Genomic DNA, 20,939 nt, shown 5'->3' with positions numbered 1-20,939 from the left:
CAGACTTGGATAGAGGGCGATGGAGGCTACCCTGGACTTTTTCTAAATTTCTTGGGGATGAGGTCCAGGAAAATTGCTGCTTTAAGTATGAACTACTTGGGGATTCTGAAGTCAAATAGCAAAATAAAGAGGATATTTTTGGTAGTGGCTCTGAATAATTCCTGCTTCAATAAGGCCTTTTTTTTTTTTTTTTTTAATGGGGGTGAGGGAGCGTGTGTATTTTGGGAAACCTGTAACTGGCAAATGGTATAGGGGAATAAGAGTTCTGTGTAGCAGACTGTCAGCCTCTGCCTCCCCCCAGTCACCTGCAAGGTGGCTGGCTTAGAGTAGGTAGGTGCTCAATGTTTGTTGACTTGTTGAACACAGGGACAAAGGTATTTATAACTTCCAAGAGTTTTGAAAGTCCTTTCTGTGAACTTCTGCACCAATCTTTCAGTGCGCAGCTATCAGAAGCAGTCATAATGGAGTAGCTAGGGTGTGTGGATTTTGGAGAAAGACTGAAATCAAACTCCAGACCATCAACATTTGAGAGGATCAAGTTCCTTAATCTCCCCATTTATAAAGAAGAACTAGAAGTAATACTTACATCCCAGCGTTGTTGGGAGTCTTAACTGAGTTAACAGGTTATCTATTACAAATAGGTATCAATGAAATACATCATTAATGCAAACACTCAGAACCCTATCCAACACATAAATGCATTCCATAAATGCCCATTCGAACCCAGGTATTCCTTAATGTCTGCAGTAGGTCCCCTTAACAGGTCAGAACCTCCGAGCAATTATCAGCAGAAAATGAAAAAATAAATGAAATCCACGACGACCCAGCATAGGGGTCGTGGGCTGCAGCTCAGCGGATTCCATGCGGTCGAATGGGTGGGAGAGTGGTCTCTCCCCGCCCGGCTCGGAGCACGTGGTCCGCCCGGGCGGGAGCTTAGCCACAGTGGGGGAGGGGAGCGGCGTGGGACTTCGCGGAGGGGGTCTAGGCGGCCCCGGCTACGGTTGGGGAGGCGCCGACTGCGCAGGCTCAAGATAGGCGCAACCACTGTGCGAAGATCCGAAGGGGTGGAGCGTTCACCTGGCTCCATGCTCTCTTTACTTACGGAGCGAAAGCCTGACTCTTTTTAAAAATAGTTTTCCGACTGTATTTGTACCCGCCCTGCGCAAGTTGTTCATCATTGGAAGGCCTCCTTCCCCAGAAATGAAGAAGCCTCTTTCTCTAGTCGTGCCCCCTCCTCCCCCGTGGAGTCACAGTGGACGCGCCCCACCTCCCCTCGGCCTCCGGAGGTGGTTTGGCTGCCCCCTCCCCCTCCCCAGTGTCGCGAGTTGGCGCCGCTGCCACCCCCCGGTCCGCGCTCTCGGCCACTCGGCCGGGCGGTACCGAGCCCTCCCGGTACTCCCCTCCTCTCTTCCCTCCGGCCCTCCGGCCTGCCTTTCCCCGCGGCACTGCCACCCCCCCCCCACCTTCGCCCCAGCCCTCTTCTCTCCCCGCCGAGCCGCGGCGGCAGCAGCAGCAGAAGCAGCCAGAGGAGGAGCCGGAGGCGGCGGTGGCCGGGGAGCCCATGGCGTACAGTCAGGGAGGCGGCAAGAAGAAAGTCTGCTACTACTACGATGGTGAGAGGCAGGCCGGCCGGCGAGTGGGTGGGCGGGCAGGGCTGCGGCGCCGGGCCCGGAGCCGCACCTGGCTCTGCGGCAGCCGTCGCGAGTGGTCGCCCGTGCTGAGGGGTCAGGAGGAGGGACCGACGTTTGGCCGCATCTTAACCCATTCGCGACCCGACACTGTCTGGCAGCCTCCGCGGGGAGCTAAGTGGACGCCCCACTTTTCCGTCCGGCCCCTCTCCTTCCCGCAGTGTCGTCCGCCGCCGGCCTACCCTGGCTTCGTGCTGGTGCGAAGCAGACGGCCCTCCCTCGCGTCTCTCCCCTCCGCCTCTCCGTGGGAGGGAGGTTTGGGGTCCCCTGCTCCGGCCGCCTGCACCCGATTTCTCCCCCCGGGTCAAAACAGCTACCCCGGCCCAGACTCCACACAAAGCCCCACGGCCTCGAGAGCTCCGCCCCTCGAGCCCCCATTCCTCCTTTCCCCTCCTCCGCTCCCCTCTGTCCCCGGCTGGCCCGAGCGTCTTCTCCTTTCTCTGCAGCCGGCCTCTCCCCGGACCCCTCGACCCGGGTGGGTGCTGGAGAGTACCCCTTGAGGGTGGGGGCTCACGTGCGCCTTGAGGCGCGCTCACACCCCTGTTTTGCGTGGGCTCCATCCCTCTCCTTTGTTTGCCGGGTGCTTTGAGCGCCACTTTCTCAGCTTTCAAATGAAAAGGCTTCACTTCCTCAATAAAAATGAGGGTTTTCGAGTTTGAGGTAGTCAGGCTTCACGGGAAATAAGACGGTGGGAGGGCATCGTAGAGCTGTTGCTGCTTGTGTTGTCGATCAGGCTCGATAGGTCCTGGCTTGCCTCTCTGAGAGGTGGTTACCACCCACTTCTTTGTTGCTTTGTTCGATCAGGAAATACCGTGCTTTGGAGGTGTGGGACAGATAGCATTGGCATTTGGCTTGCGAAGGCTGTTTCTAGGCGATGGGAGTCCTGGTGCAGGAAAACTTTGAGGAGCAGTGCAGAAAGTGCTAAATAATCAGAAAAGCTTGAACTCGTGGAACAGTAAATTATAAAAGTAAGATAATTTCATTTTAGGGGTTCTTCTCATTTGCAATTTGAGCAGTAAGTCTTCTTGAATCCTGTTTCTTGGGCCAGTCAAAATACAATGAAAGGAGCCGTTACTGTTTTTGCACAAAGACGTTAACTTGGTAAATAGTGCCTAGTAGGTTACTCTCCAGAGAAGAAATTCTAAAATTTAACAAAGAAGCTAGGTTCAGAGACCTGAAAGTCCATCTGATTTGTGAGAAGCGATACAAATTTTGGAAGCTGTTTACTACATTCAATGTATTGTAAATCGTAAAATCTTAGAGCGGTGGAAAGATCTTACAGGACTAGGTCAGAATAAATCTGACTTTAATTTTAAAATGGCCATATTATATCTCTCCAGTTAGCAAGGATGAATCATTTTAATGCCTCTTTATATAAAATAACCACTTGTGTCATTTGTGGAAAAATCTAAAATCTTACAGAAGAAATCTAAATTGTTTGATATTTGGTAGCTAGTGCTAAGTAGTCACAGCCATGTTTTTAAAATATTTTTTGAGAGAACTGCATGTATGTGTGATACAAATTGATTTGAAATTATGCCATCATGGGGGGGTGGAGATGGGAGTACATTTTAATTTTAACGTGAATTATTAACGTTTCTTAAAGTTAATTCTTTAAGAATTCACGCATATTTTGGGTCACTGGCCTGGTCTTGCATTCCATGACCAAATTGGAAAGTAAATAACTATATGTAAGTTAATTTTTAAAACAACATTGTTTCTCTAAGGTTTAGAGATTGTTGTTGTCAGGGCTTTGGGTAGAGAAGAAAGGTTTTAAAAGTTTGGGGTAACTGGTGCTAAGGCTCTTCCTGGAGCTGTTAGTTGCTGTTGACAGTGATAGGCTCTGATGAAGTAAGCTGCTTGAAACTTCTTGTCACCAGGCTTGAACCGTAGAACCAGGAGGTACACTTAAGTTGCAGTTTTATCAGCTATTTGTTCCTGGGCCTGTTTATGATGAGCCTTTGTTGAGGAAATGGGAGCAAGTACTGGTCCCAAAGGCGGGATGCAGACTTGATAGGAAGAGTAATCTTTGATTGTGACTTAAGTACTTTATAGTGGACCATACAACGGCATTATCTGATGGCCAACAGCAGGTGTATAACTGAATGTTTGGGTATCTCTGGTTAGGTTATCTGTCTTTTGTCTGTGGCTCTTCCTTGACTAATTTTTAGAATGGAATTTGTAGTTGCTTACATTTGGAATATGCTTTGAGTTCTTTTCATGGGCGTGGGGCTAATAAAATATTTTGCAGAGGTTATTAAATTGAAGGGGTATTATTATGCTAATTCTTTGTATGTGATAGTATTTTAAGCTGTGCATAGTTAATTCCAAAGCTTACATTTTCATCACCGGAAAAACCCTATTTTGTCAGCTTATAGAGGTAGCGATAGTAGTTTTTTCTTTTTTTAATTGTGAGGAAAGAGGATGCAAGTAAAGCAGCTTGTGCACAGGGAACTAACTCTAAGATACACAACATGGATTGGATTTGGAGTGTGTGATGTCAATAATAATAGGGCCTTAATCTATTAGACTAGAATAGCTGGTTTTAACTTGTTAGTAAAGGAAGTAGAAGGAAGAAAGATAAAGAGGAAAGGAGTGAAGTAGCAAATTCTGTAACCATAGGAATCCTACCTTTAGGCTTACTGGGACCATTAGGACTACTCTTGGTGACACAGAGAGAATGTCTAGCAAATGAAAGGGGCTTCTAAAAGACATATGTTCTTTTCTCCGTACACATTACAGTCTTCAATATCATACCCTTTAGATCACTGGAATGATGGTTTCTTCTTCTTTTTTTTTTTTTTTTTTTGCGGTACGCGGGCCTCTCACCGTTGTGGCCTCTCCCGTTGCGGAGCACAGGCTCTGGACGCGCAGGCCCAGCGGCTATGGCTCACGGGCCCAGCCGCTCCGCGGCATGTGGGATCCTCCCGGACCGGGGCACAAACCCGCGTCCCCTGCATCAGCAGGCGGACTCTCAACCACTGCGCCACCAGGGAAGCCCATGGAATGATGGTTTCAAGTGAACCTTCAGGCACTGATGGATAAAGTATTCTTAAACCTTTGAGGACAAGTAAGAGAAGTTTTTACTTCTCTTATTGCAGCTATTGACTCATGACTCATTTCCGAAAACGTATATCTAAATCTTGAACTTCTAGTATATACTGCAAGATTGTCAATAATCTGTAAACGATATAGTTAGATCCCTTCTGGCTTTAAAATAATGCGACTTCCGGGGATTCCCTGGCAATGTGGTGGTTAGGGCTCTGAGCTTCCACTGCAGGGGGCACAGGTTCTATCCCTGATCGGGGAACTGAGATCACACACACCACACAGAGCGGCCGAAAGAGAAAAAAATAAAATGATGTGATTCTGTACTTAAATGTAATTAGCAAACCAAGCTTTGTTAGGCTCTGATTAAATACATTATTAATACTTTATCTAGAAATGTTAAGTGTACTTTCTTTTAAGCTTGAGGCCAATTACATTTAGTGTCTTCTGTATATACAATATGATAGGATTGTATATATACATAATTTATATGATTACATGCATTGCTCTGTGTTATATTTTTCCCTTCTCTGATAGGACACATCAAACTATTTGGAGACAGGTGGTTCAGAGAAAAGCACTCAACACTGTACAAAGAGTTACCAAGATCATGTCTCCCAATATACTCCTAGTTTACTGTAGCACATTATAAGAATTCTGCTTGGCAGCCAACTTGACAGATTTCCTTAGATGTTTACTTATAACAGTGATGCCAAAGCCTTTTGTTAGGTAGTCCTTAACGTAATTGCATGGGTTCTTAGCTATAGTATAAATCGTTATTATCCATAAAATAGGTAACCTTTTCTTTGGAGGCAAATCAGGGTGCTGAATGAATTATAGCAGCAGTTCACAAATACCAATGGTTTTAATTGCACATCATTAATTTAAACATAGTAGAACATAAGACTGAGATTTTCATATACTTGGGTTCTGTTCCCCCAGATATTTTTTTAACATTTACTTCCTTCAGATTTCACCTTTTCAGAGAAGCTTTTCCCTATTACCTTAATCCCTGTTACTGCTTTTCTCCCTATCAATTATACCACCTAATTTTTGTCTCTCTTCCCACTAGAATATAAACTTCATGAGGACAGAATCTGTTTTGCTGATGTCTATACTTTCACCAGCCTAAATATAAATAAATAAATAAACAAACATTTTTTACATTATTGATGAATAAATGATTAACACCTTATATTTTTATAGCTGGAGCACTTTCATATAATATTCTCTGTAATTCTTACACCCACTCTAGTTACAGACAGGTAGGATAAGTGGCGTTTTATTTATTTTCCCCATGAAAATAGATTCGTATCTCTGTTTGACTCAGTCCACCACTTAATCCTTTTCTACATTGTCTAGTTTTAATGTCCAAGGCGAGATCAATATCTGGTACCTAAAACATTTTCTTTTTTCCTTTGGTGACCCAAGAGTGGAACTATTGCCACGGCTACAGAAAAAAAAAAGGTTTCTCTGCTACCAAAAAAAAAAAAAGTATTAGTAATTATGTATTTCCATTAACAAAAATTTTAAATGCTTGTGTTGACAAATCCTTAAAGGAAACAGTTGGAATTGAGGAGGGAGTGTAGTTATCTCTTAGGGAATAATAACAGCACTGAAACATGGATGAGATAAGATTTAAAAGTTCAAGTGTAAGGGTGAAGTCAGCTTTGGGTTCAGAAATATCAAATGGGCTTAAAGTCCCTACTTTGTGCCAGGTAGAGAAAAGATTGAAGTCCTAAGAAGAAAATATAAGACCATATTAGAAGTAAATGCTGGAAAGGGTGTGGAAAAAAGGGAACCCTCCTATGCTGTTGGCGGAGGTGTAATTGGTACAGCCTCTATGGAGAACAGTGTGGAGGTTCCTTAAAAAACTGAAAATAGAGCTACCATATGATCCAGCAATCCCACTCCTGGTCATATATCTGGAGATAACTCTAATTCAAAAAGATACATGCACCCCAGAACTTCCCTGATGGCACAGTGGTTAAGAATCTGCCTGCCAATGCAGGGGTCACAGGTTCGAGCCCTGGTCTGGAAAGATCCCACGTGCCGCGGAGCAACTAAGCCTGTGCGCCACAACTACTGAAGCCCGCACGCCTAGAGTCCATGCTCCGCAACAAGAGAAGCCACCTCATTGAGAAGCCCGCGCACCACAACAAAGAGTAGCTCCCGCTCACCGCAACTAGAGAAAGCCCGTGTGCAGCAACAAAGACCCAATGCAGCCAAAATTAAATAAATAAATTGATTTTTTTAAAAAAAAAGGATACATGCACCCCAATGTTCATTGCAGCACTGTTTACAACAGCCAAGACATGGAAGCAACCTAGATTTCCAGCGACAGAGGAATGGATAAAGGTGTGGTGCATACATACAATGGACTATTACTCAACCATAACAAAGAATGAAATAATGCCATTTGTAGCCACGTGGATGGACTTAGAGATTATCATACGAAGTAAAGTAAGTCAGACAGAGAAAGGCAAATATCATATGATATCACTTATACGTGGAACCTAAAAAAATGATGCAAATGAACTTACTATATGTGGAACCTAAAAAAATGATGCAAATGAACTTACAAAACAGAAACAAGACTCACAGACTTAGGAAACAAATTTATGGTTATTACCAAAGGGGAAAGGTGGGAGGGAGGGGTAGATTAGGAATTTGGGATTAACATATACACACTACTATATATAAAATAGTTAATCTGTATAATACTGTATAGCCCAGGGAACTCTGCTCAGTACTGTGTAATAACCTATGTGAGAAAAGAATCTGAAAAAGAATAGATATATGTATAACTGAATCACTTTTCTGTACATTTGAAACTAACACAGCGTTGTGAATCAACTATACTCCAATGTAAAATAAAAATCTAAAAAATTTTTTAAAAATGTCTTTAAGGAGAAAAAAAATAAGACTGTTAGATAGTAAGAGAGGGGACCTTTGTAGGGTAAATCGGGCAAGGGAGGGCCTGAAGGCACAGAATGGGCCAGCCTCCTTAAAAGAGTTTTCCTACATAAGACATTGCAAACTTCAAAGCCTGGGTAGTTAGAAAGAACCTAGTACACTTAACAGAAAGGAAGCCAAGAGGAAGACATGGGGGAACTGTAGGGTGCCAGGCCAAGTAGTAAAGGGCCAGACCACACAAGACTTTGTGGTAAGAGATTTGGACTTGAATATTCAGGAAGCAGAAAGCCATTGAAGGTTTCTTAAGTAGAGAGAACTCTGGAAAGTGGAGAAAGAATGGTAAAGCGTAATAGAATGTGAACACTGAAAGCAAGAATTGAGTATATATTGGTCCACGTACAAGACAATAATTGCAACTGATAGACATGGACATATTTAAGAGAGGTTTTGGGAGTAAAACCTATAGAACTTGTTGATGGATTGGAAATGGAGTTGGGGCTTTGTGATGACTGAATAAAGGATGGCTCCTAAATTTCTGAATTGAGCAGTTAGGTGGCTTATTCCTGAGAGAAGAGGATTTAGGGCAGCACTCTTGATTCACTGACATACCCAAGCACCTGCCTGGCACACAGTAGGTTCTTGGTCTGTTCAGTGAATGAGTGAACTTGAGAAACCCCTGATATTTCAAGGTTGGTGGAGGAGTGGCTGTGGGGTGGTAGTAAAGTCCAGGAACGTGGTATTGTGGAAGCCAAGAGTGAATGTTTCAAGAAGTGGCCAGTGTGTTAAAGCCGCTAGTGGACTAACTAGTCTGGAAGACAAAAATAATACAGTAGCTCTCTGTTTTTTCCTGGATCATTTTTTAGTCAGCTTTTCTTCAGGGGTATATTTTATATTTCATAGTCCTGAAGTCCAAAATTATCTGAAAGGTGAAAAGAAATATTTGTAACTCATTTGGAATCAAAAGCTTAACCTGAATTAATGTTTATCATCTTTATTCCTCTTATTCTGAATATTCATACATTTTTGCTGCAGAAATATTAATGTTTGATTACAGAAGGCTGCCCAGTCTCCAGGTTATCACATAATATCTGGCAGATTTATCATTTTACATTTATAAAATCTGAAAAAGTCTGAAATGTATCTAGTCTCAAGGACTTTAGAGGACTTTAGATAAAAGAGATTGTAGACCTTAGTAACCACTTCTCTTCTGATAGCTTCTTGAAGAGTGAGCAGCTTTGAAAATTTTGCAGATAACTAAATCTTTTTGGTAATTACTTCACATTGACAAAGTTTGTTGTATTCAAGGAGCCACTTAGAGCTAATTTTCCTGGATGCTTATTTCATTGGTAAAGCATTTTAAACTATTTTGGGTAACATTTTAAATGCCCAAATTACATTACTGACTATTTAAATCAGATGAATGAAATCCATAGGTTTTTAAAACTAAGAAAAGCCATATTTTATCTTTATGAAAAAGTAGATGGCTGCAGAGCACCCACGTAGAGAATTTTGTGATAGGGGATTAAGCAGGAAAAAAGTTGGGGATGGTTCTTTTAGACCCCCCTTACATTTTAGAAGAATTCTTCATAAGCCAAATAGCAGTTATCTGTAGCTTGGCTGCCCTTGTGGACATGTGTCATTTAAGTAGTGTGCATATTCTTTTTTTTAAAAAAATTAATTTTTGTCTGCATTGGGTCTTTGTTGCTGCACGCGGGCTTTCTCTAGTTGCAGAGACGGGGGGCTACTCTTCCTTGCAGTGTGCACGCGGGCTTCTCATTGCAGTGGCTTCTCTTGTTAAAGAGCATAGGCTCTAGGTGCACAGGCTTCAGTAGTTGTGGCACGCAGGCTTGGTAGTTGGGACATGCAGGCTTAGTAGTTGTGGCGCATGGGCTTGGTTGTTGCGCGGCATGTGGGATCTTCCCGGACCAGGGATCGAACCCGTGTGCCCTGCATTGGCAGGCGGATTCTTAACCACTGTGCCACCAGGGAAGCCCAACAAAGATCTTAAGTCTTTATTAAAATGTTTGTATTCTGTGTTATGTCCTTTTCTTGTCAGGCTTCCCCCTACCATTTTTTTCTAGGTTCTATAAGTGTCGTTGCTTTCCCAGTAGCTACTACTTAAGAAGGTTGGCAGAGTTGCCTTGCCTGAGTTTGAATCTAGCTCCTCTATTGCTAGCTGTTGTGACTTTGACAATATCACCTGACCTGTCTGCATCTCATCCATCTTCACTATTATAAAATAGGAAAGTAGTAATAATACCTACATTATAGGGTTGTTGAGAAGATTAACAGATAATACACATGAAGTGCTTAGAATAGTGCCTTCTAGTAAGCTGTCAATAAATGTAAATTATTGCTAACATCTTTTTTTATCAAGCACTCTTGCTGAGAAATTGCAACTGTACTTTCCCTTCTATAGATTATTGTGGTCTTTCCCATTATTAGATTAGTGATTACTTTTCACCGGATTCTCAGTATGTACATAACTAGAGTATTTGATCTTAAGATACGGTAGATATTAGAGATATTTCATCTTGATAATTCTTACACAGGGGCAGATGCAAGTTATGTGAAGATTAGTTTCTTTATTCTTACTCTCGTTATCTCCTTTGGTAGTGATGATAACTTAGAAATACCTTCCTTGCGTTAACCTTAGTTCAATGATGCTTCGTGTCTCTAGTGGGCTTTCTACATCTAAGAATTCATTGAGACCAGGCTGCTTTCAAGGAACTTTATGTGTACTACCACGATGTAGAGCGGAGCTTTATAGCTTGGGAGGTAGTTTGTTTCCTGCGTTCATAGACTGAATTGTGATAAATGCAGAGGAGTGTCCCCATAGCTCTGCTTTGCTACTTGTCTGTATTGTCTTAGCTTTACTGTTGGTACAGATTAAGAAAGGTTAAAATTTAAAATTAAAACATAAAACATAATTTATAAACATAAACAATTAAAACATAAACCTTTAAAACATAAAGTTTCCTTTTAAATGACCATGTGTATATATGAATTGTTTTCAGAAGAGAGCTTGTGTTGAAAATGAAGAGTTAAGTAAATTAGAGGTGCGGTACCAACAAAATCAATTAGTAGTAGTATTAGAAACGGCTATGTTATAAAAGTGAATGTTCATCCTGGACTGTTATCAAAAATATGGAAGAGAGAAGCAAAAGGTTTTGAATTCTTAGTTTTCATTAAACAAACAAAAAAAGGTGTGTATTTAGGCAGGATTTTGAAAGATTTTTTTGATCTAGAAGGGGAGTAAATGGCATTTTTTATCCCTAGTTTTTATTATATGAACCCATGTTTAAATGATTAACTTCAAGCCACTAAAATCAGCTTGGCTATCCTAACAAAATTTTAGAATTGATTATTTAAAAACTAGAATTAGTACTGAAGGTAATTTCTAATAAAGGCTGTTGTAAAAATTGCCCATTACATTAGAAAAATGGTATATATTTAAGTGGCATCCTTAACACTTTTTATTATAGAAACACTGGATCTTTACCTTAAAGAATTAATTTTGTTGAAATCTGGTAGACAAAAATCTGGGATTTTGGTGTTTTTATTTTGTTTATTTATTTATTTTTTTGCGGTACGCGGGCCTCTCCCGTTGCGGAGCACAGGCTCCAGACGCACAGGCTTAGCAGCCATGGCTCACGGGCCCAGCTGCTCCGCGGCATGTGGGATCTTCCCGGACTGGGGCACGAACCTGCCTGCATCAGCAGGCGGACTCTCAACCACTGCGCCACCAGGGTAGCCCTGGTGTTATTTTATTTAAAGTAAATCTTATGTGTCAGTTTTAAGGCCTTGGGATGTAATATATGTCGTAAAAAGATAGGTTAGGAATTATAACTTTTTAATTGTGAAGAATGAGAAAAAATATCCTTATTACCTTGAAAAATGTAATAAATATGTCATCATAGCAAAACTTTATTTAGGATCCAAATTTCAGTTACCAAAATTTTTATTGACTGTGATATGGATATATAAAACATTGTAGCCGCGATAATACCAACTATAAAGGATTTTTGGCACACCAGAGAATCATCCAAGAAGCAATATTTGCTATATAATTTTTAAGTCATATTGGTGAAACTCAGAGAATGTACCTTAAGCATCTAAATTTGCCAGTAAATACTAAAAGCAGGTATCACTCTAAGGAACAAAAACTTTTGTAAGTGAGTAAAGAGTATTTTATTTGGGCTAATCCTAAATAAGAAAGTTCAGTAAACTAAAAATCAGAAAAGCTTGCTTGCCTTAATCTTTGAACAAACATAATGTATTGATGGAGTCATCAGTATGTAAAAGTGTGCATAGGATCTTGGTTTTCTAATACAGTTTGAAAGTTGAAAAATCTAAAATTATTATTTAAGATTTCAAATAAAGCTTATTTAGGTGATAAATGTCGTCTAATGGTGGACACATAAATTTTAATAGTTCATGAAGATTCTCTTGTCTGTATTGTTCATTTTGTCTCTTTCCTCTTTTAGGTGATATTGGAAATTATTATTATGGACAGGGTCATCCCATGAAACCTCATAGGATCCGCATGACCCATAACTTGCTGCTAAATTATGGCTTGTATAGAAAAATGGAAATATATGTGAGTATACCTTTCGGTAAATATTCACTGTTTGTTTAAACCACTACTTTGAAACTTTGTTTTCAAAGTTGGAGGGCATTTAGCAGATGAAAAGGTGTGGAAGAAAACAGAAACTCCTCTTTTTGTTTTATTCTTCAGAGAAAACTTGAGAGTGTGGGAGCTGTGGCCTCTTTTTTTTCCCCTATTCCTTCAACCATTTTAAAAAACAGTTTCCCTTCCCCAGGTTTTCACATAACTGGAGACCAACTCAATTTAACATACTAAATATTTTTGTTATGATAATTATTGACCTGTCTGCTGCTGAAGAGTTGACCTGGGACTGTTAAAAAAGAATTATGCAGAAAATTAATCCTACCAATATTTGTTGGCGTATAGGAACACTGTATTAGTGAGCAAGCAAAGTGTCTATTTTGTAGAAGATGTGGGAGTATAGATAAACAGATATAAGATGCAACAATTCTTATCCACTTGGGGAGAGGAGAAAAACTTGAAGCAGTTAACAATGTTGGGTAATATATGTGACCTTCTTTGTTTCAGATTATAGACATTTGGAGAAGAGGAGTTGGATAAGACTTTCAGTTAGGAAGCCTTGTGGCAGAAGTGTGTCATAAATGAAATGATCCTAGGAACAAGGATGATTTGGATAGTCAGAGGAAAAGGAAGAGAGATCATGAACTAATAGAGAATGAATCTCATTCTACCTGAATGAGTCTCACTTATCCTTCCTGAAGCTTTTTGGTCATTGATGAAATTACTGGATATAGAGCAGGAGGTTTGTGATAGAAAATAAGAGAAAGTAGAGTTTATGAACGTGGATTAGTCTTTAGAAGGGTTGACCTATTTCCACTAAAATAAAAGGAGTGATTAATTCATAGTTGGTGTTAGGCCTGCCTAATCCTTTTTAAAGGAATGTGAATTATCTTTGGATTTGATTTCTATTTTCTAAAACACACATGTATAAATTTGGATTTGCTTTGGAATTTATCTATTTTGTTCTGGCAGACCTAGTTCTTTTGAGAGTATTGTTAGGGGAAATTGTATACTTTGTGTTTGGTAACCCTGATGTTACCAGTTGTAATTCCACAATTCTGACATTTATTTTTCTTCACAGAGGCCCCATAAAGCCACTGCTGAAGAAATGACAAAATACCACAGCGATGAGTACATCAAATTTCTACGTTCAATAAGACCAGATAACATGTCCGAGTATAGTAAGCAGATGCAGAGATGTATGTTTCTATGTTAAAAGTATATATTAGTAATGATAAATATAAATGAGTACTTTTAGAAGCTTGTAATTAGTTATCCAAATCTAGGTATTTTCCTGATCTAAAATATTGTTTTAATTATTTACTGATTTAAAAAGCCCATGTAACAATACTAAAGCTACTTAAAAAAAAAACAAAAAACCTACTTGAAGCTTGTTGGTCTGCCAAACTGCCAAAGGGCTATCTGGATCTTCTTTGCGTTTTGTTTTGGTTCCTTGTTAACTTTGGGATAATGGATATTGGTGGGGAGACCTCACTCCCCTGCATTAAAAAAAAAAAAGATTGTACTTTGGCCTTAGCTTGGTGTGTATGCCTCTTGTCTTCTGTTTGGGTGCTTTAGTTAATCTGGACTATTCCAGAAAGTTCCAAAAAACAAAACTGAATTTGCCTCCTGTAGGCAACTGTTTACATTGAATTTACAACTACATGCTTACATTGTATCAGGTATTGTAAGTAATCTAGAGCTGATGTAAATACATGGGAGAATGTTCCATGGGTTGTATGCAAATACTATATAAGGGATTTGAGCATCCCCAGATTTTGGTATCCTCAGGGTCTTGGAACCACTCCCTTGTGGATACCAAGGGACAATTGTACATATAATTTGTACTTCCCTTTGTTGTATTAGTGGAGCTTTTGATTCTCTTCTACATAGTGTTCTCTTTTGTAGATAAAAGGTATTTTATTATTAGAGATTGGTTGGCTTGAAGATGGAATGCAAAATGTCATTCTAAAATGACTGGAACAGTGTCTTTTAAAGCTTGATACTGGAATTCATTCTCATTGATGTTTCTATTGATGGACTTCAGTAATGATTTTTTTAAAAAAAGAACAGTTTCAATAATACTAAATTAAGTGTAGTTGCTAGACATCTCATAAATTCATAGAACTTCATGTACATTTCTATCATAGATTATCTCATTTGATTCAATAAAATGCTGTAATATAAATAGATATTATTTGTCCCTGTTTTTTCAGTGGGGATTCAGGCTTAGATTAAGTCATGGGTAGCCCTAAGGTAAATGAATTAACAGGATTGGTTTAAAATTTACATAATACTGAATTGTATTAAGATTCTGATCATATCTGAATAGCAGGAAGCTAAAATTTATTCATTATAGTGTCAATGAATTAAGGATGTGCAAAGCTACATAAAATAATGACCCTTTTTTTGAAGAGGATATAAATTAAGGGATGAGGAGAAACTGAGAATGGGTTATATGCATCACGACATATTTAGTTCCTCTTTCATTCAGTACTAAGGAACTAAATATGTTGTGATGTGTGGTATATCTGCATGTGTTGTCTCCTTGTGCCTTAAATATTTCTTCTGTATCTTGGCTGTCATGAGCTTAGTTAATTTTTACCATCTTTCAAGATCAATGCTAACCATGGACGTAGGGAACCAACTGTTACATCTTTTTGGTAGTCACTAAAATAGATTTCAAAGTTTTGGATGTTCTGTGTACTTAAGGAGTTTTAAAGAATGTAAATCATAAAGCAACTGAAGTTACTTATTTAAAGTTTTTAGAATTTTGATTAATTTACTGTCGTATATTTAAGGAGAAATGCCTGGAAAATTTAAGCCCATGTTTTAATTAAATAACACCAAATACCTTTTATATTTTGATAGCTATTTATTTCTTGTTAATAAAGCAGACATATTCCACAAATAATCATGTTAAGAATTGGTGGTGGTATTTCACATATAACACTTTAACTGCCTTGGATAAAATTGCAAACTTTAGATTACTGCTGTGCTGTGTATGTTTTATGATTGCATCAAACAAACGTTATTTGTAGGAAATAGTTTTTGTAAGAAAAGGCTTTCATTAATTCACAGAATGAATTGAAATTAATGAAATCCATCTTCCACAGTTAATGTCGGAGAGGACTGTCCAGTGTTTGATGGGCTCTTTGAGTTTTGTCAGCTTTCAACTGGTGGTTCAGTTGGTAAGTGTCCTGATTTGGTCAAATTTGAAAGTTGATTTAAACTTGGTATGTATCTTTTGGGTTATTTGCTTAGAACAAATTTTAATAGTGGTGGATTTTAATAACAAAAAGTGTGTTTAGCAGAGTACAGTTTTCTTTAGCTGAGCCCCCCTCCATGTTTTGGGATCTTAATGTCTCAAACTTTTTTTTTTTAATTTTCAGTTTTTTACTTCAGTTGCATTTTCACTTAGAGACTTCTAGCTACCATTGTCACTACTCCTTTCCATCTATGTGCTCTTATTTAATCGGATCACAACTATAGGAAAATAGTTATCTAAGGAGAAACTGTTAGTGCCCTTGATAATGATCCTTTTATGGTTTTATACTCTTGCTTATTTGCTTATGCATGGCATACTCTTTCCACTAGGGCTTTTGTCTAGTTATACTAATTTTTTATCTTAAACATTTAAAAGTCTCCCCTGTCTTGTTTGTTAGCTGGGGCTGTGAAGTTAAACCGACAACAAACTGATATGGCTGTTAACTGGGCTGGAGGATTACATCATGCTAAGAAATCAGAAGCATCAGGATTCTGTTATGTTAATGATATTGTGCTTGCCATCCTTGAATTACTAAAGTAAGTTAATTTGTGTTGATGTTTTTCCTATGAAAAAGTGTTTTATTTAAAACAATAAAAATCTATGGCTTAAAAAAATAAAAGTGAACAGTGGGTTGAAAATAGTTAATGGTGAATCATCATCTGTGGATTCATTCCAAACCACTGTAAAAATACAGGAAATTTGCCCAGTCCTTGGATTATTAAGAATGAGAAGTACATATCAATGTTTGAGGCTCCATTAAGTACCTTTCTAAAAAACATTAGAAGTAGTTTGACAATTTAGATTTGGAGGTATAGTTTTAATTAATGAAAAATGACATGACCTGAGAAGTTTATGTTCTAACATTTTGTAAGTTTTAACTTTTGAAGGCAAAAATTTGAAACCTATGTTAAAGGAAATTTGTTTACCTATTGAATGAGACCAGCTAACTGCCTAGCTTCCACATAGAATGGGGTTTTGTGCTAATGGATATAATCATCTAAGTTGCTACAGGAGTTAAAGTTATTCTTGACTGCAGTTTGAGAGCAATATCTATAGCGGTATTTGTGATTTTGGAGATTTACAAAGTTAGATTTTTTACCCTCATTAGTTATAACACATCTTAGCAGATTCTACTTCAGATTGTAACAAATTGGTCTTTTCTTAACTTTGAAAATGTTCTTGCCTGAAGTTATTCCATGCATACTATTTATAAAGGCTAATTTTTCAGTTACTTAAAATTAGGTATTGACTCCTTCAATAAACAACTGATCTCTGTCAATTGACTAATTGAGAGCCAAGCAAAACCCCTTGAAATCATTTGCCTTGTTTTTTAATTCACTGTTGATGTTGGTTGCTGTGTCTTCATCTCTGAGCAGCAGTTCTTACCTGCATGCTAACAGCCTTAACAGGTTTAATGTAGTTTCTCTGGACACACTTCTTCAACTAGTGCAAACTTGATTTAATTAATTGACTATTGGAAACAGCTTATGAGCCACTCAGACATTTAACTTTGTTCACACTTTTTTTTTTCTTTTTTTAAGAAAGTCTATGATGAGACATTCTGGTTTTTATTTTCCAAGTTTCTGAATGTTGCTTTCCTGCGAGTTGAGGATATTCTTGTGAGTGCTTAGTCGGTAATGTCAGCCTGTATTGTATTCTTTTAACATGGCTGTGGTATTGTTGTAAAATAAACACAGTGCTCTGCCATTTAATTCCATAATAATCCTCACTTCATTGTGCCTTGAAAGGATGATATATGAAATTCACTTTCCTTTTTTCTTGTTTTGACATGGGTATGCACTGGTCATAAGATGTCCAGTATGGTGATACATGTGGCTCTTAAAATGCATTCGAATTTTACTGCGATTTGTAGTTCTCCAAGCAGCACTGTGAAGTGATGAGAATACCACTTGTGGTTTCTGTCACAAGCATTCGGTTGAAATAAAAAAGAAGCCATAGACAATACGTGAACAAACGAGCATGGCCATGTTTCAGTAACACTTTACTTATGGACATTGAAATTTGAATTTCATTTAATTGTCACATATCACAAAATTATTATTTTGATTGTATTTTTCAGCCATTTAAAAATGTTAAAAATTATGCTTATCTCGAAGGCTATACAAAAAGAGGCCATTGTCCGAATTTGGCCTATGGACCATAGATTGGCAAACCCTATTTTATAATACTAAAGATATGCTAGAGAGATGTTTTAAAGTAACAATCTTAAGTGAGGTATAATCTTCAGTTATTAATGTACAGAAACATATACTATGTTTTTAAAGCAGAATAGGGCAGATTTCACAGAGTAAGTACATTTTCTCACCTAGATTGGGTGTAAAGGGAAGATTTAAAGGTCTGAGGCTCAAACTGTAACTTCAGGATGGTCTCTTTGAATGGTGTCTTAGGCTGGAAGTAAAGAAAAGAAAGAGGATTAAACATTCTGGAATGCAGGAGCTCAAAAATAGGTTTCCTGAATCCATGGTGGTTTTTCCCATCTTAAAACCTTTTTGGAAACTTACTTAAGGTTTTGTTTTCAGGTATCATCAGAGAGTCTTATATATTGATATTGATATCCATCATGGTGATGGTGTTGAAGAAGCTTTTTATACAACAGATCGTGTAATGACTGTATCATTCCATAAATATGGGGAATACTTTCCTGGAACAGGAGACTTGAGGGTAAGACTGAATTGTCTGAATAAATATTATGAGATTAACCTAGGAGGTTAGTAATCTTACACCTGAACTAATGTTTTTCTGAGTCATTAATTTGAATCTTGTATGAAGGATTAGTCATTTTATATGCTATAACATTTGTTGGAATTCACTTTTGCTGACTATAAGCAAACATTCAACGAGAACTTAAAGGGCTTTCTTTTGCTGAGCTTTTTTCTTTGGTTGAATAAATATTTTTGAACATCCACAAAGCATGAAGCAGTTTTCTTTTTTTTTTTTTTTTTTGCGGTACGCGGGCCTCTCACTGCTGTGGCCTCTCCCGTCGCAGAGCACAGGCTCCGGACGCGCAGGCTCAGCAGCCATGGCTCACGGGCCCAGCCGCTCCGCGACATGTGGGATCTTCCCGGACTGGGGCACGAACCCGTGTCCCCTGCATCGGCAGGCGGACTCAACCACTGCACCACCAGGGAAGCCCGAAGCAGTTTTCTTGATGTTCAGTTTGAATCTTCAAAACCTACTTGATGGTAGCCTGTATTGCTGTTGAATATAAAGATTGGTGGAATAAAATAATTGAGTCTTTTTAAGGTTCTTGTACTGCCCTCCTTTTATGATTGGTCTTTATTTAATTGGTCTAATTTTAATCCCTTTTTTTCTTTAGGCTTCTGAAATTTGTAATGTATGTATATTCTCCCCCCGCCACCCCCACCACCGCCCCCCCCCCCCCCGCCTTGGGGAGAGAAAGAATATCATAGCTTATCCTGCCTGCCTATTACATTAAGTGCATTTATTTCTATATTTCTGTTATCTTCTTTCATTTGGTGCTCTTGAAGTTGTTTTGTGGGTTTTTTTTGTTTTTGTTTTTGCTATACTAGAGGTTTGGTTTTTTGAACCAAACTACAAACATGTTGAAGTTTATTCTGAAATTTAAACAGCTGTTTTTAGTTTAGCTGTATTATATGGGAGATTTCTTTTGGCATGGCATTCAACATTGGTTCTAAGCTGTTTTGTTAAGGTTGTTTTTCAGATCTGTGGTATGTCTTTATAGTTTAACAACCAAAAGTTTAGAGTGACCTTAAAGTAGTCTTCAAATGTATGACTTAATTATTTGATCACAAGGTTGTGCTCTTTCAGTAAGAATTCAGATGGTGAAACCTTACTTTATAAGTGGGTAAGAGGTCATTTGTTTCATTTATTTCAGTTTAAATTATGTGGCTTTTAAAATAATTTATATTTGCAGTTCTTTCTTGCCATGTTAGCTCATTCAGTGACTTTCCCCACTTGGTCTTATCTTACAGACCAGTGGTTGCCAAAGATTGATGCTTAAACTAGCAGAATCACTATCACCTGAGAACTTAGAAGCACATATTCTCAGACTTTAGGTACTCTGGATGATTCTTTTCTGCACACTAAAGTTTGAGAACCACTGTTCTAAACCAGTAGAATTTGTTTGTGTATAACCATTGCACTCTGGTAGAAATGAAGCAAAAGCTTTCCAGCTTTAAGCTTAAAGAAAGATAGTGTCTTTGCAATACAATTCTAATAATCTCAGAAATAGCAAATGGAAGCCTCTGTTTTAATTTCTGACAGTGTACTTGAAGTTGTTAGAAAATATTGGAGAATATGTGTTTTAAAAAGATTGAGAATGAAAAAGAAAAAAAAAGATTGAGAATGACTTTCAATATCTCTTTTCTTAGGATTTTATACTCCCTGTATAAAATGTCAAAATTTTTTCCTTTTGCATATTATAAAGGTGTCCCCCAAATTTAGGAAACTAAAATTAACTGCTTCATTATATGTGTAGTTGTATTTGGACTTTTGTGAAACTCAAGCATAACTTAATAAACATTACCTTTTCTACCTGACAATTCATTCTAAATCAGAAAAGAAGGCTACTCTAAGCTTAGATTGTTGTTAGAACTATGCTTGCATTTATTAGATCAGTAGTCTAGGTGGAAGAAAAAAACCAAAGGTGTGATAAAGTAGTAGTTGTGGAGTAAGAAATGGAAGATATAAAACTTGGTCCAACAAAGGCCAGTTCTGAGTTACCAGCCTTTAGCTAGAGTGAGAAGTGCTGACCAACTTTCTGTATTGTGAAATCTTAGTGTCAACATGTATTCCATCTGTGTTTTTAGTGCAGAAGTCTAGGGGTTTACTGTTCTTTAAGTTTGTCCACATGTGTATAGTTTGTATTTAGTTATATAAAAATTTAGATTCTTTAAGAAAAATTGTAGGAGTGAGTGTGTAATTTCATGCTTTTTCATTGAAAGTTGGATCATAATAACTCTAATATTGAAGGGTAAGCTATGCTTTTTAAAAAAATGGATTCAAGCTGAGATCGTTCCATGAGAGATAAGGGAAGAACATGTATTTGTATTAGTAATTCTAAAGATTCATATATATTGAGACATTATACAGTTGCCCCTTGAAGAATGAGAGGGTCGGGGCACTGACTTCTGTGCAGTTGAAAATCTGCATATGACTCTGACTCCCCAAAAGCATAAATACTAATAGCCTTCGTGATAATATAGTCAGTTAACATATTCTGTATATGTATATCTACATGTATTTTATGCATTCATAACATACCTAACTTTTTCTTAATTTTTAAAAATATTTCTGGACTGTAGTCACGTGCAAGTTTTTTCAGGTTGTTGCAAATCTCCAGAAAAGTTTTCCAATACATTTATTGAAAAAAATCCGCATGTAAGTG

General features: G+C 38.3%; 1 protein-coding gene across 1 annotated transcript in view; it reads left to right on the top strand.

The window, feature by feature from the left end:
* The first annotated feature begins 1,312 nt into the window (after nt 1-1,312).
* The window catches only part of HDAC2 (histone deacetylase 2), a 31,443-nt gene continuing 11,816 nt past the window's right edge, over nt 1,313-20,939 (top strand). The window contains exons 1-6 of the mRNA XM_030882801.2: nt 1,313-1,613; nt 12,140-12,252; nt 13,364-13,481; nt 15,399-15,473; nt 15,948-16,086; nt 18,091-18,232. Coding sequence (XP_030738661.1) covers nt 1,562-1,613; nt 12,140-12,252; nt 13,364-13,481; nt 15,399-15,473; nt 15,948-16,086; nt 18,091-18,232 — 639 coding nt within the window. The 5' untranslated portion in view covers nt 1,313-1,561. The remainder of the gene's footprint in view (nt 1,614-12,139; nt 12,253-13,363; nt 13,482-15,398; nt 15,474-15,947; nt 16,087-18,090; nt 18,233-20,939) is intronic.

The sequence above is a fragment of the Globicephala melas genome, chromosome 14 (assembly GCF_963455315.2).
Source record: "Globicephala melas chromosome 14, mGloMel1.2, whole genome shotgun sequence".
In the NCBI taxonomy this organism is placed as follows: Eukaryota; Metazoa; Chordata; class Mammalia; order Artiodactyla; family Delphinidae; genus Globicephala; species Globicephala melas.
This window is presented reverse-complemented; position numbering and strand designations above follow the sequence as displayed.